This window comes from Heloderma suspectum, chromosome 8 (genome assembly GCF_057233095.1).
Source record: "Heloderma suspectum isolate Gila_16-S chromosome 8, 16-S_ref, whole genome shotgun sequence".
In the NCBI taxonomy this organism is placed as follows: Eukaryota; Metazoa; Chordata; class Lepidosauria; order Squamata; family Helodermatidae; genus Heloderma; species Heloderma suspectum.
In genome coordinates this window covers 2,638,700-2,652,493 of record NC_139465.1, presented here as the reverse complement: position 1 = coordinate 2,652,493, position 13,794 = coordinate 2,638,700, and the positions used below count along the sequence as shown (strand labels likewise).

At 53.2% G+C, this 13,794-nt stretch overlaps 2 protein-coding genes across 4 annotated transcripts; both read left to right on the top strand.

Moving 5' to 3' along the window:
• The first annotated feature begins 934 nt into the window (after positions 1 to 934).
• On the top strand, positions 935 to 1,527 carry SPATA33 (spermatogenesis associated 33). The gene is made up of 2 exons (XM_084812693.1): positions 935 to 1,081; positions 1,322 to 1,527. Exons 1-2 carry the CDS (start codon positions 1,009 to 1,011, stop codon positions 1,525 to 1,527), a joined length of 279 nt encoding a protein of 92 aa, XP_084668819.1. The 5' UTR covers positions 935 to 1,008.
• Positions 1,528 to 3,993: 2,466 nt separating this feature from the next.
• On the top strand, positions 3,994 to 13,624 carry CDK10 (cyclin dependent kinase 10). Of its 3 annotated transcripts, XM_084812687.1 has the most exons (13): positions 3,994 to 4,111; positions 6,489 to 6,561; positions 7,802 to 7,873; positions 7,981 to 8,083; positions 9,102 to 9,183; positions 10,138 to 10,205; positions 10,389 to 10,441; positions 10,554 to 10,623; positions 11,145 to 11,204; positions 11,414 to 11,537; positions 12,049 to 12,188; positions 12,946 to 12,998; positions 13,077 to 13,624. In XM_084812687.1, exons 1-13 carry the CDS (start codon positions 4,016 to 4,018, stop codon positions 13,175 to 13,177), a joined length of 1,095 nt encoding a protein of 364 aa, XP_084668813.1. In that variant the 5' UTR covers positions 3,994 to 4,015; the 3' UTR covers positions 13,178 to 13,624. The 3 variants fall into 3 exon arrangements, with proteins under 3 accessions (XP_084668813.1, XP_084668812.1, XP_084668815.1); XM_084812686.1 differs by having other exon boundaries at positions 12,946 to 13,594; XM_084812689.1 differs by lacking the exon at positions 3,994 to 4,111 and adding an exon at positions 4,515 to 4,631 and having other exon boundaries at positions 12,946 to 13,594.
• The last annotated feature ends 170 nt before the right edge of the window (positions 13,625 to 13,794 follow it).

Sequence of the window (13,794 nt, the reverse complement as noted above, 5' to 3'; positions counted from 1 at the left end):
CTCATGATTGGAATTCAGCAATTGAAGGATATAACTTGTTCAGAAAGAACAGGAGGAACAGAAAGGGAGGTGGGGTTGCACTGCACATGAAAAATACATATCTCTGCACAGAAATACAGGAGGATGAGCTTGGTAGCCCCATCAAGAGCATCTGGATGAAAATAAATGGAGCAAAGAATTAAAGGAACCTGGTGATCAGAGTCTGCTACCGGCCACCCAATCAAGGAGAAGACAAGGATGAAACTTTTGAAAAGCAAATAGCCAATGTTTCAAGGAAGCATGATGTAGTAGTAATGGGGGACTTCAATTTCCCCGATATTTGTTGGGAGACAAATTCTGCAAAACATGGCCCCTCCAGGAAATTCCTGCCTTGTGAGGCGGATAACTTCCTCCTGCAGAAAGTAGAGGAAGGAACTAGAGGATTGGCTATCCTAGTCCAGGGGTGCTGGACCTCTTTCAGCACAAGGGCTGAATTCAATTTCATAGAAACCCTCAAGGGGTTGCATTTCAATGGTAGGCATGGCCAAAGAAAAAACGGGAACCAAAAATTCTAAAACTACCAGCATGTTTGAGCTTAAAGCTCTGGCTGCCAGTGTCTACTCCTTAGAAGAGCCATTTCAACCTTTTGGAATGGGGGGAAAACTGCACAGAGGCCAGAAAACCACCAAAGAATTGGTGGTTAGGGGAAAGGAGTGGGGCCAGGGGAAGGGGTAGAGCCATATGGAAACCCTGGAGGGCCAGACTGGGACTCTAGGCAGGCTGGATTTGGCCCACGGGCCTGAGGTTGAACACTCCTGGGATAGACCCTTGGCCTCTTCCCTTAGGATGCTTCTTACATCTATCTTTGGGGGAAAGCCAGCATATAGCAAAGGAAAAGAATGCTTTGGTTCATTTTAGTTTTTCTTTCCCTTCTATTTTTATTTTTCCTTTGCAGCTCACGTTCATAGAAATATAGAGAGCAGCAAGGCAAAAGATCCAAAACAGGCCTTCCAAGATCAGAGCCCGCATATGCACTCAAGCATTCAACCCTCAACATCCAAAGCAGTAAAGAAGACACCGCCACATGTAATGCAAGTGGAAGGTAAGAGAGATGGCAGTGGGCCAGCAGGACAATGGTGGTGTATGGTACCTGCCTCAACCTGGTGCCCTCCAGATGTGTTGGACTGCAACCAGGGATGCTGGGAGTTATAGTCCAACACATCTGGAGGGCGCCAGGTTGAGGAAGTTGCCTTAAACTTTTGCTACATCCCTAAGCCAGCAGGAGGCTGATGCTATTTCCCCCTTATACCCAGCGCTGTCATATTTCATCACTTCCTTGCAGTATCTGCTGATAAACTTGCCAAGAAGAAAAAGCTTATCCCCAAGATCATTGTCACTGGACCCTCTGAGGAACTGCTTTTGAACAGCTTTACGGATGAACTCCCTGAGACGAAAACTATCCGGGATTCAGAAGACTATGGCCCATATACCGTGCACTCAAAGCCCAGCACAGTAGACGCTTATAAGAACGAGGAGGAGGAGCAGTGAGTGCGCACACTGGAGAGTCGACGGCACTCAGGGTGAAACTGGGGACCCTCCAGGGAACCTAGCAGCCCAGTCCTGGGCTCCCTCTTAATAAATGGGAATCCATCACAATGAGTACTTTCATGGTTTCACTTTCCCTCTCCTCCGTGGCCATATTTGGTGGTGGTGGAGGAGGAGGGGCAAAGCCAAATGTAAATGAGGGAGCTGGATGTTCACTTCTAAATAAATATGTTTGGTAAATGTCTGACAACTCCCAGTCAATAACAAACCGGTATCTGCATGGATGAATGTGCATTGTTGGGGCATGGGTTTGCTCAGCTGCCACAGCTGCGATCCGGGAAAGGAAGGCGCAGGCAGAATTTGTGCGTACTTCGGGTTTAGGACTTGGGGGACCTGCTTGTTGGGCTTACTCCAGGAGAGGGTGTGGCACAAGTATAAGGCACGATCCACCATGACTATGTGACGCCCTTGGTACAAGCCCCTGGTCCTCACGGCGTAGTGCAGGGGTGCAGAACCTCTTTCAGCCTGACGGCCAAATTCAGTTTCAGAGAAGCTCTTGGGGGATGTGTTCCAGTGGCAGGGGGTGGGAAGGCAAAGGAGGCATAACCAAAATACCCCAAATACCAGCATATTTTGGCTTTGAGCTCTTACTGCCGGCAACTCAGCCTTGGGTGGGGCATTTCAGCCTTTTACAATAGGGCAAAAACATGCAAAAGGCAGGAGACCCCCCAACAATGAGCGGTCAGGCAAAGGGGGCGTGGCCATCTGGGGAACTCTGGGAAACCAGATGGAGTCCCCAGATGGGTTGGATTTTGGGGTTCTGTGCCCCTGCCCCACTGCCATTAATCCCAAATGCAATAATCAAATAATCTTCCCTTATTTACCCCTGTCTGTGCTTCCTTCCACTTCCTCTGTCATCTCCCTTGTGTCATTTTCTAGATTCTTAGCCCCTTGGGGCAGGGACCTGTCCTCTCATTTTTTGTAAAGCCCCATATGTGTGGATGGTACTCAGTAACTAGTCAGAATAACAAGCCACCTCGGTAAAGCCACATATGTCTGGATTGGCAGATGAAGCTCGCTTAAAACCCCCAAAATCAGGAAATCGTACTGAACTCGCACCCTGGCACGTGTATTTAGGGCTCCACTGGTCTTGATAGGATTTGTACTTGTAAATCCACAGAGGCCATAACGGATCATTCTGTTTCCTTTCACTTCTATTCCAAACAGCTGTTAGGAGGCTCTACGTTACTATAGCAACTGTGCCAGGGCAAGCAGGAACATCTTAATACATTTGATCATATGGCTCTGCCTGTTTTTCTTTCTTTAAGGAAATGTCTACCCTGGCTTTTGGCTCCTAGACAGGCCCCCAAGGCGGCTTCCAGATCCAAAACAAACAAAATACAGCTAAAATAATGGGACAAAAATAAATACAGTGCATCAGTGTGAGAGGGGCATAAAACCACCTTAGAAATTAATAATATTCCCAAAGAACCATAAAGATTTTCAAACTCCTGGCAAATTAAACCTGAAAATTGGCACCAGAAACCTCAAAGGAGTTTTTCAGGTATGTAGAGATCAGCCTGGGATCATCACAGTTCTCTCTGGCAAACCCTTGTGGGTCCTGCCCCATTCACACATTATGTCTTTCTCTAGTGAGATTTGAGGCCAACCAAGAGGAATCCTTTGCAGTGTGATCCTATGCTGGTTGGATGCCGATAAAATTCTCATTAAAACCCTTGCACTGGTGTAGCTCAGAGTTAAGAGGGGACAGGGAACTTACGATGTCGCCAAAGCTCTATGTTAGGGCTGGCGAACCTGTGGCCCTGTTGTCGGACTACAGCTCCCATCATTCCTGACCACTGGCCATGCTGGCTGTGGCTGATGGGAGTTCTGTGTCCAACAACATCAGGGGGGCGGGTTACCCATCCCTGTCCTGCACCTCATAGCTAAGCCGGAACAATGGGGAGCAAATGGAGGTTCCAGGAGTGCAGTGGAGTAAGATCAGGAGAGTGTCCACGGTGGGTGAGGATGATGGGAGTCGCAGTCCAACACATCTGGAGGACGCCAGGCTGGGGCTGCTCTGTAGGTGGCCTTGATTTTGATCGACGCCGGGCTTGCGGGCTGAGGCGAGCGGCGGATCATGTCCTTTGGGGCTGTTTGGCCCCTCGGGTGCCCCGGGAGTCTTCGGGGTTTGGGGGCTGCCGGGTTCCGACTACTCCCGGGAGCGGGGTGCTCTGGGGCGCACCTCTGAAGAGCCGCCTCCCTCGCCCTGGCGCCCCCCAGGTGTCTGGGGCCTCCACTCGCGCCAGCGCCAGCCAGCACGGCCGACGGCCGGGGCTGCCGTCCGCAAGCCCGGAGCGCGCCAGGTCGGCGAAGCCAGCGATTTCCTCGGCAGCCGGGGAAATGTCCGCCGCGCCCAGCAGGCGGCAGGCCCGGCGCTCTGCTCGGCCGCCGTGCGCTGCGCCCGTCGTCGGAAGCGGCGGCGGCCGTCATGGCGGAGGCGGCCTCCGCTGAGCAGGAGCCGGAGACGCTGCGGCTGAAGCGGCTCCGCGGCAGCGGCTTCTTCGCGGCGCCTTCGGGGCACAGGGTGAGGAGCGCGCCGCCAAGTCGCGGCGCCCCGGGGCGGGAGCGTCGCCCGCGGCCCTCGCGCAGCGCCTGCTTGGCTCCGGCCCCCGAGGCGCCCGGCGGCGCGCGCGCGCGCGCGCGCGCCGAAGCACAGGAGCCCCGCTGCGCGCGCCCGCCCGCCCCGGCGCGCCCGGCGCCGCGCGTGCCACGGCCCCCTCCCGCGCGCGCCGACGGACGAGCCGCGCGCCCTGGGTGCCTCGCGCAGAGGCGGGCGGAGGGCGGCCGCGGGGCGCGCGGCCGGGCAGCGTCAGACCCGCGGGGCGCGGGGCCTGCGGGCGCCCAGGCGCCTCATTTCGGGCGCGACTCCAGCGGCTGCATGCGCTGTCCCCGCCCGCACCGCGCGCGCAGCCGTGCCGTGCTCCTCCGCTCCCGGCGTGCGATACGTGGCTTGCGGCCCTCGTCTGAAAGGGCGCGCCCCGCGCGTGTAGCCGCGCGTGGTGGACGCCCTGGAGTCATGGCGCCGTCGTGACCACAGGGACGAAGTGGGATTTGCTTCTGCTGCTCTGCTGCTAAGCGCGTGTACTTGGGAATAAGCACTGTGTCGTTGTAGAAAAGGGCGATGTGTTTTAGAAGTGAAAGTAATGCACTCGGCCCTGTAACGATAAGCATGCCTGGCCGGGCGCTCCCTGACAGCAGCATGTTTTAAAACAAGTCGGAAGGATGCTGCAGCGGCCGGCCTGGCACGCCCCTGGTGCTGGCATGGCCACCCCGGGTGGGCATTTGCGGGGTGGCCCTGGGCTGCAGGGCGCTGGACCTTGGCCCCGAGGTCCAGCGCTAGCAGCAGCACCACTGAGAACGGTGCAGGTATTTGCCTGTACAAGTATCCTTGACCACGGAGACTGTAGATGAGATTGGGGCTTGCATTTTTACTACCTGGAAAGCACTTGCGTAAAAGAAAGGATGACAACATGCAACTTGCTTGTACTCACATGTGGCACACACACGTTTTTCAGCTGGAGTGCATGCACTGGGAAGCTCCAACCAATCATAAAAACATTGGGTTGGGAAAAAACTCAAAGATCATCTAGTCCAACCCCCAGCTGATGCAGGAAATCCTCTGCTACAACCCCCGATAGGTGGCCATACAGTTCTTGAAAAACTCTAATCAAGGATAGTTCACTACCTTCCAAGGCAGACTATTCCATTGTCAAGCAGCTTGTACCATTGGGAAATTCATCCCATTATTTATTCAAAATCCTTTTTCTTCTAATTTGAACCTTGGTTCAGGTCCTACCCTCTGAGGCAGCGGAGAACAAAACTGCTCCATCATCTCCATGTCAGCCCTTCAAATTTTTGATGATAGCTATCACATCGTCTCTTAATTGTCTCTTCCCCCAGCTAAACATACCCATCTCATAGAGTTGTAGGGTTGGAAGGGGCCTATAAGACCCTTGAGTCCAACCCCCTGCTCAATGCAGGAATCTAAGTCAAAGCATCCCTGACAGGTGGCTGTCCACTTCTGTCTTTCCTCATATGACTTACCATCTCTAAGCCTTCTCACCATTTTTATTGATAGATTGAGTTTATTTAAAATATATCTTAAGTACCCTTTATCCACAGAGTTTCAGGGTGGTGTACAAGAGTGTGAATAAAAGTATTCTTTGCATTGTGTGTGTGTATTCAAGTGCCTCTAAGGTTCCATTTTGCTATCATGGATAATGGCTGCTGCTACGTCTGCCCTCCGTGAATTTGTCTAATACCCTTTTAAAGCCATTTAGATCCTCTCAGCTTTCATTCCACATGGACTCTTTAGCTTAGAAAGAAGGCAAGTGAAGGGAGATGTGATAGAGATGCAGAAAATTATGCTTGGTGTGGAGAAAGTGGGGAGAGCTATTTTTCTCCCTCTCCCATAATACTAGAACCCAAAGGTGTCATCCCAAGAAACTGATTGGTGGGAGATCCAGGAGAGATAAAAGGAATGGCTTATTCTTCACACAGCACATAGTTAAACTATGGAATTCGCTACCACAAGATGTTGTGATGGCTGCCAATTTGGATGACGTTAAAACGGTTAGACAAATTCATGGAGGAGGCTAAGGCTGCTAGTCCTGGTGACTATATGCTCCCTCCAATACCAGAGGCAGCATCCCTATGTATACCAGTTACTGGGGAATATGGGTGGGAGGGTGCTGTTGCACCCATGTCCTGTTTGTGGGCATCTGGTTGGCTACTGTGCGAACAGTAGCCTTGGGTCTGATCCAGCACAGCTCTTCTTAGGTTCTTCAGTAGGCTTTGCCACCTTCCAGTTAGGACTGACCTTTGCTAATGCCCTGGACCCTAGCAGCATCTCATTAAAGGTCCGGCAAGAGCTCATCCTGTGACCTGTCTCTTGTTTTCAGCTGGGAAGATGTCGGAGTGTGAAGGAGTTCGAGAAACTCAACCGGATTGGAGAAGGGACCTATGGCATTGTGTGTGAGTTGTGTCCCCACCAGGCAGCACAGAACCAGGAACCTACTGTGTGTGACCCAAGGGGCTAGGGAAGACATATCAGTGGCTTGAGGCTGAGCATTGGGGCAGCCCCAGAGTGGACTGGGGACCCACCTTTTGAAGCCACCTGTGTTCCTTGGGGCTGTGCCTTCTGCAGTCGTGCAGGGCTCTTCGGGGGGTCCCAGGCAGCATTCAGAACCTCAGCTGCTTGGCCTGGGCAACACACACATCCTCTCCAGGTAGGGACAGATCCATGGATTCAGCTGTCTTTGAAGTCTTTCCAGTGACAGGACACCGTAGCTGACTCGTTTATTTTATTTAGCTCAAGGTAGCTAATGATAATAAAATACACATTAAAACGAATCTTGGTTAAAATCAACATAAAAACAGATCGATTAAAACAAATTATTATTATTATTGTTGTTGTTGTTGTTGTTATTATTATTATTATTAAAAAGTATTTTTATCCTGCTCTTTTGCCAAAAAGGCTCCCTGAGCAGCTTACACGCTAGCAATAACATACGGCAGACCTCCAGTCTAGAAAAGACACAACACATGAGGAAAAGGTAATGGGAAGGGAAGAGGGGGGAAATTAAGTAGTCTTTCCGCAGGCCTGGTGGAATGGCCCTGCTCTCCCTCTCCTCTCCCTCTGGACAGCCTGCTGGAATGGCAGTTGAATATACAATAAAATACATAGCCAGCACCCCACCAGTGAAGCCCCTTCAACAGCAGACCAGCTTACATGGCAAAGGCCTGCCTGAATAAAACCATTTCTGCCTGCCAGCAGGAGGACAACAGAGAGGGAGTCAACAGTCTCTCACGCCCCCACCATGATGCCCCCCCGCGAAAATCTTAACATACATAGTTAGATTATAGTCTTCATAATTATAAGCATTAAGTGTGGGTAACAACATTTTCATATTTCAAATAGGGCAATGATAATTCCAGGTGGAAAAGCAACCAACAGCACGCCCCTATATGTGTCTACTCAGAAGTAAGCTCTAGAATACAATGGGGCTTACTCGCATGTAAGCGTGTACAGGATTGCAGCCCAAGTATTGAGAAAGTGGGTTGCATCAAGCCACTTAGACCAGGGCCGGCTTTTGATGTGCTGGTAGTTGAATCCAGGGCAGGCCGTTTCCTGGTCCTGGTCCACCTGTGCTTTACCGGGGGCGGGGGGGAGGGCTTCCCAAGTGATGGAGCTTTGATTACACTGTCATTCTAGATCGCGCCCGAGACACCCAGACGGATGAGATCGTGGCCCTGAAGAAGGTGCGAATGGACAAAGAGAAAGACGGTGAGCAGGCAGGAGACCCGGAAGGGCGCAACACCCCCGGGCGCTGTTTGTTCGTCCTGCTCCCCATTGTCAGGAAACTGCCTCTGACGAGCTTCTGCTCCCCACAGGCATACCCATCAGCAGTCTCCGGGAGATCACCCTACTGCTGAAGCTCCAGCACCCCAACATCGTGGAGCTGAAGGAGGTGGTGGTGGGGAACCACCTGGAGAGGTACCTGCCAGGCTTTCCTTACGCTCATCATAGTGCCACTGGGGCGAGGAGGCCTGCCGTGGCTGCCCACCAAAGCAGGCATGGGACACATTGGCATGCTTGCACACGTGAATGCCCATGGTTGAATGCTGAGATTGCAGGATACAATAAAGAGAGAGAGGGGAAAGAGCAAAGGGAGCCATGTGGGTGAATCTGCTGTAGATCTGAAAGCGGGCAGAGAAGAAACCAAAGCACAGTTCCCAGGGTTCATGGTGCAGCTAGGGCTGGTCCTTGGGGCCAAAGTCCAGGGCCCTCCAGCCCAGGGGGCCCCACATGATCACCTAGAGAGTACAGGTGATGGGGGAAGCAGCAGACAGGCCCAGCATTGGCACCTGGCCAGCATGAGCCCACAGGGGCTTTTGCTGGGAGCTGCAACAAGTGTCCATCCATCCTTCCTTCCTTGTTTAAAAACATTTTATAGTCAGGGGCCAGCTGGGGATGTATGTGGTTAATGATGCACATTTTATTAATTTGACTTGTAAAATATATTATCCTCTTCTACAACAAATAAATGCATTTAGCATCAGGATAGGAGAAGCAAACTCCATTTTATTCCTATAGTCACGATGGTTTAAGTGAATTAAACCATGTGTGTGAAACTGCACATGCTTGGAGTATTTCTTTTTTAAAAAATCAGCAGACAAACAGTTTTTTAAAACATTTGTTTGGCTGAACCACTGTTTTGCCATAGAATGGCAAGGGTGGGAAAGAAGAGGAATATCAGTTGTGTGCTTCAGACCTGAAGTAATACCCATGACCATTTAAAGGTGGCAGTGGCGGGGAGGGGGGTGGGGGAGTCCCTGTAAGACCCTGCGATCCGGGGTCTAAAATTACCTAGCTGTAGCACTGCGCCAGAGTCCAAGGCCAGCCTCCGTGCCTTTGCAGCCCCTCCTGCCTGTTCAGCCCTATCCATCTGGGCAGCTATCCCATCTCCAACTGCAACAAGGAATGAGCCTGGGTGTTTGTGATTCTGCTGCAGCATTTTCCTGGTGATGGGTTACTGCGAGCAGGACCTCGCCAGTCTCCTGGAGAACATGCAGGCTCCCTTCTCCGAAGCTCAGGTGTGTATAGCTCAAATGGCAACCAGCACAGCAGGGGAAGTAGTTGGCCCAGTTTGCTTGCTGGGATCAGTGTCTTTGCCAGAAGGATAGGGCCGTCATATACGGGTGCAGCTCATTGAACTGAAGGCAATGCTGGCCTCAACCACCTTTTGGAAGGAGGGGAAAAAAGGGCCAGGAAGTGCTTTCTAGTTTAAGCAGTAACAAGAGGCACAAAGAAGGCGATTTCACTCTTGAAATTTACTGCATTCCTATACCACTCAATAGCTGGAGCTCTCTGGGCAGTTCACAAAATAGAGGAGAGACCATAAAATACAAGAACAATAAATCCCAGTGTAATCCCAGAAATTTCATTTCTTTGTACTGAATGGGTTGGGCTAGCAAACTTTTTGCCATTTGTATGCTTTAGGTTGGTTCAAGGAACATATTTTACATTCTTACACTGCCTCAGGTTCACACATAATGCTAAGCCATGGTGTGGTTTGTTGAAGCTTGGCTTGTCGCTGTGCCCAAGCCCATCCCTGTGAACAGACCATGGTTCATTACCAGCTACAAACCCCAAATAGAAGTCATGGTTTGTTGTTGGCTTACGAAGTCTGGCTTGTTTAAGCCATGGCTCGTTGCGATGTCTGAACCCAAAACCATGGCTTATCCCTAGCTTGTTTGTGCTGCTGTCGGCCCCAAAACAGAAGTGCCCAGCAAACACAGCCTGAAAATGAAACTACTCTGAAGGCTGGCAAAACATGAGAAACAGACCAGAAATCCGGAAAACAAGCCATGTTTTGTTTGCTCATTTGCAAGACGATTCATGGCTAAAGCAACCAACCATGGTTAGCATAAACCATGGCTTAACATTATATGCAAATGCAGCCCGTGGATCTCCACCCCAGCGCAGAATCTGGCACAGGACAAAGCAGTGATACCCCTTAATGATGTTCCATTCATGTGCCCTTACAGGTGAAGTGTATCATTCTTCAGGTTCTCAAGGGCCTTCAGTACCTGCATGACAACTTCATCATCCACAGGTGAGGGAAGGGCCCAGGTATCAGGCTGCAACTGTGAGGGATGCATAGCTTAGAAGTCCAGCTGTTGCCATTGGTACTTGCGTGGAACCTTCTGGGAGAGGCTTGCTTAAGAGAGCCAGATTAGGGACTCTTCCCACCTCTCTGTGTCCTCCCGTGGACCTCTCTTCTTTCCTCCAATGACAGAGACCTGAAGGTGTCCAATTTGCTCATGACTGACAAAGGCTGTGTGAAGACAGGTGAGTCTTTGGCAAGTGCTGGCCTCTCTTGCCGACTCTTCCACCCACCCCACCTCCCCCACACACCTGGTTGGTTTGTAACACAGCTGACCTGTCTCCTCTTTGCTTGCAGCGGACTTTGGCTTGGCTCGTGCTTACAGGGTGCCTGTGAAGCCCATGACCCCCAAAGTCGTCACACTCTGGTGAGTAGAGCATCTCCTGGGAGATCCATCCTCCTGCATTCTCACTGCGCAGGACGCTGGTGGGGTCATGGGCTTTGCTCTCACAAATAGGCTGCTTCCCTGGGAATTTGATGCCCAACAAACCCAAAGTGGGAAAGTTGCCAGGGGAAGAGTTGGCTCGGGGAAAGACGTGCCCACATCTGCCAGCCCTTGAAATGCATCTGATGCTGCAGCCCAGGGCCCTCCAGGTGTGCTGGACTGCAAGTCCCACCATTGGCTAGGCTGGCTAGGGATGATGGGAGTTGTAGGCCAAAATATCTGGAAGGCCACAAGTTGCCCACCCCCGGGCTAAACTATTACAACACACACAAGACCCACCCTTTCCATATGTTGCAAGCCGATTAAAGAAATACCTGTCACCTTCCACTGCATGTGAATTGCAGCATTCTGGCATCACAACACAACAGCCCCTTGTGGGCTGGCTGGAACGGAAGCGTGGACCCCCTCTGGCATGCCCTCTGTTCTTTCTTTACACCTCGCAGGTACCGAGCACCTGAGCTGCTGCTGGGGACGACGACACAGACCACCGCCATAGATATGTGGTGAGGGAAGAGGATCTCCTCCCCCCACCCCCCCACTGCCCCTAGTGTGGCAAGTTTGAAGGTGGGGGGGAGGACGCACTCTGCTGGGCCTGGATCCGCAGCTCTACAAAGGACGTGAGACAAACGGGTTTCTCCCAGGCCCATGTGGGGTGCAGGGGCTGCCTGGGGCGGGGGGCTTTATTGCCACTAACTCCGAGTCTCCCCTGCAGGGCGGTGGGCTGCATTCTAGCAGAGCTGCTGGCCCATAAGCCCCTGCTCCCTGGCAGCTCCGAGATCCAGCAGATAGACATGATCGTGCAGCTCCTGGGCACGCCGAACGAGACCATCTGGCCCGTGAGTGTCCTTGGCCCGAGGCCACCTGCTGCTCCCCATGCCTGCATATGCCTTTGCCACATTGGGCCTGTTTTCATGCCGCTTTCCTTGGCGTCACAGCACTGCAAGGGGCGGAAAGCCCGCCTGGCCTGGCTCCCTGCCCAAAGGCATGGCTGTTTGCCAACAGATCCACCCACCACCCCCATCCCAGATCTACACTACAGTCAGCTATGGAGGGACTCAGTGGCAGAGCCCCCGCTTTGCACGCAGAAGGGCCCAGGTTTGATCCCCGGCATCTCCAGGTAGGGTGGGGAAAGACCTTAAGAGCCCTTGCTGCCAGTCAGGGTTGACAGTACTGGGCAAGATGGACCGAGGGTCTGGCTCCGTATAAAGCAGCTTCCTCGGTTCCCAGCGCACTGCAAGATAGTCTGAGAAGCAGTAGCTTTACATGACTCCTGTGAGCGGGCCAAGCAACCTGCTAAGGACAAGTGCTTTATTTTAGTGCCTTTCTCCGCATGCTCCTCACCTCCAGGGTTTCTCCAAGCTGCCGCTGGTGAGCCAGTACACCCTGCGCAAGCAGCCCTACAACAACCTGAAGCACAAGTTCCCCTGGCTGTCGGAGGCCGGTCTCCGCCTCCTCAACTTCCTCTTCATGTATGACCCCAAGAAAAGGTAAGCCGTGCCAGGAGAGGGGCTGCGATGACTGTGGATGCTGCTCAGACTGCCCCCTGCTAAACTAGGAGCGTAGGGCTAGGAAAGGGCCACTACAGTTGCCACGGGTGGACGGATTCCCCCTGCCGCCTCTACACTTCTCAGAATGCGGTTGTCCAGGGTCATCTCCTGAATCTGGCTGGCAGCAGGTTTAAAGACAAACAGAAGCGGTGCCTCATCACACAGCCACGTTGCTGACCTGTGGAGCCCGTGCCAGGCTGGCATTGCAGCTGTCAAAGGTCCAGATCAGCCCACAGAGCTGTCGCCTGCTGCACGCCCTCGCCCCCCGAAGCAGACGTTCCGTGGTCAGAGGCGGCCCAGCACCGCTTGCCAACTGCTGGGCATTTAACCACAGCAGATGACCACCAACCTCATGTCAGGAAACTGGAATCCTGAGCAGGCTGGATTAAATTTGTCCTAGTGGCCATTTCCAGCACATCATGTTAATGCGACCGTGACTGGCACAGTTCCTGAGCGCGAGCCCTTGCCTGGGGGAGCAGGTCTATGCCACGGTGAATGAATCCACGGCACGTGTGCTGGCTTGCACCCGGGATACCAATTGGCCAGGGCCCTTGGCTGGCAGAGGCCCATTCAGGAGGGGTGGGCAGAGCCGCCGCCCGAGACCAGCTGTCCCACCACAGCCAGACCCGTGCGGAGAGGAGTGGGGAGGCAGGGGCGCGTGAATCAGCCCTCACAGGAACATGCCTCTCCTCCCCAGAGCCACAGCTGGCGACTGCCTGGAGAGCTCCTACTTCAAGGAGAAGCCTCTGCGTAAGTCCCTTCCACACCTTCCTGTGCGAGGCACGGAGTCCCCCGCCGCCCTGCCTGATTCATCTTCTCTCTTTCCAGCCTGCGAGCCGGAGCTCATGCCGACGTTCCCTCACCACCGCAACAAGCGGGCTGCCCTGAGTGCCGGCGCCGAGTGCACGGGCAAGCGCAGCCGGCCCTGAGGACGCTGACGGGCGAGCCCTGCTCCGGCAGGCACGGGGCTGGGTGCGAGGCGTGGGGCTGCCTCCGCAAGAGGAGAGCGCAGCTCGGTGGGCGGACTGGCATCCCCGAGGCTGGGGCCCTTTTTCCGTCTTTGGGGGAGTATCTGGGAATGCACACGCCACAAGCGGCAGCTGGCTGGATCAGGGCCACCCGGCCTGCTGCTCAGCGAGAGAAGTTAGTTGAGCTTCGGTCCATCATTCCACCAATTAAACTTGCATGAGGATAAAAGCAGTTCTCCTGCAACAGAGCTGTGCTTGGAGGGGGCAGCCCGTGCCCTCCTGTGCGAGAGGGGAGGGGAGCCTCTCCTTTGCTGGTGTCGGCAGGTCTCTGTGTACTTGTATTCAAAATAAGAAGTGTCTGTATTAAAAACCCACTGCCTAATTAACTGAGGGCACCTTTTGAAGTCTATTCAGGGTTTTTTACATTGATCCATCTTTCTAACTGATTAAGTGCAGCAGCCCTCCACCAAACAGCCCTCCAGTGTAGGATTCCCTTTCCAGCAGGAGTTAGTTGGCTGCTTCTGGCCAGCCTACGAACAGGACACAGTGGCGACAGCAGGTCTCTCTCTGTTGCTTTA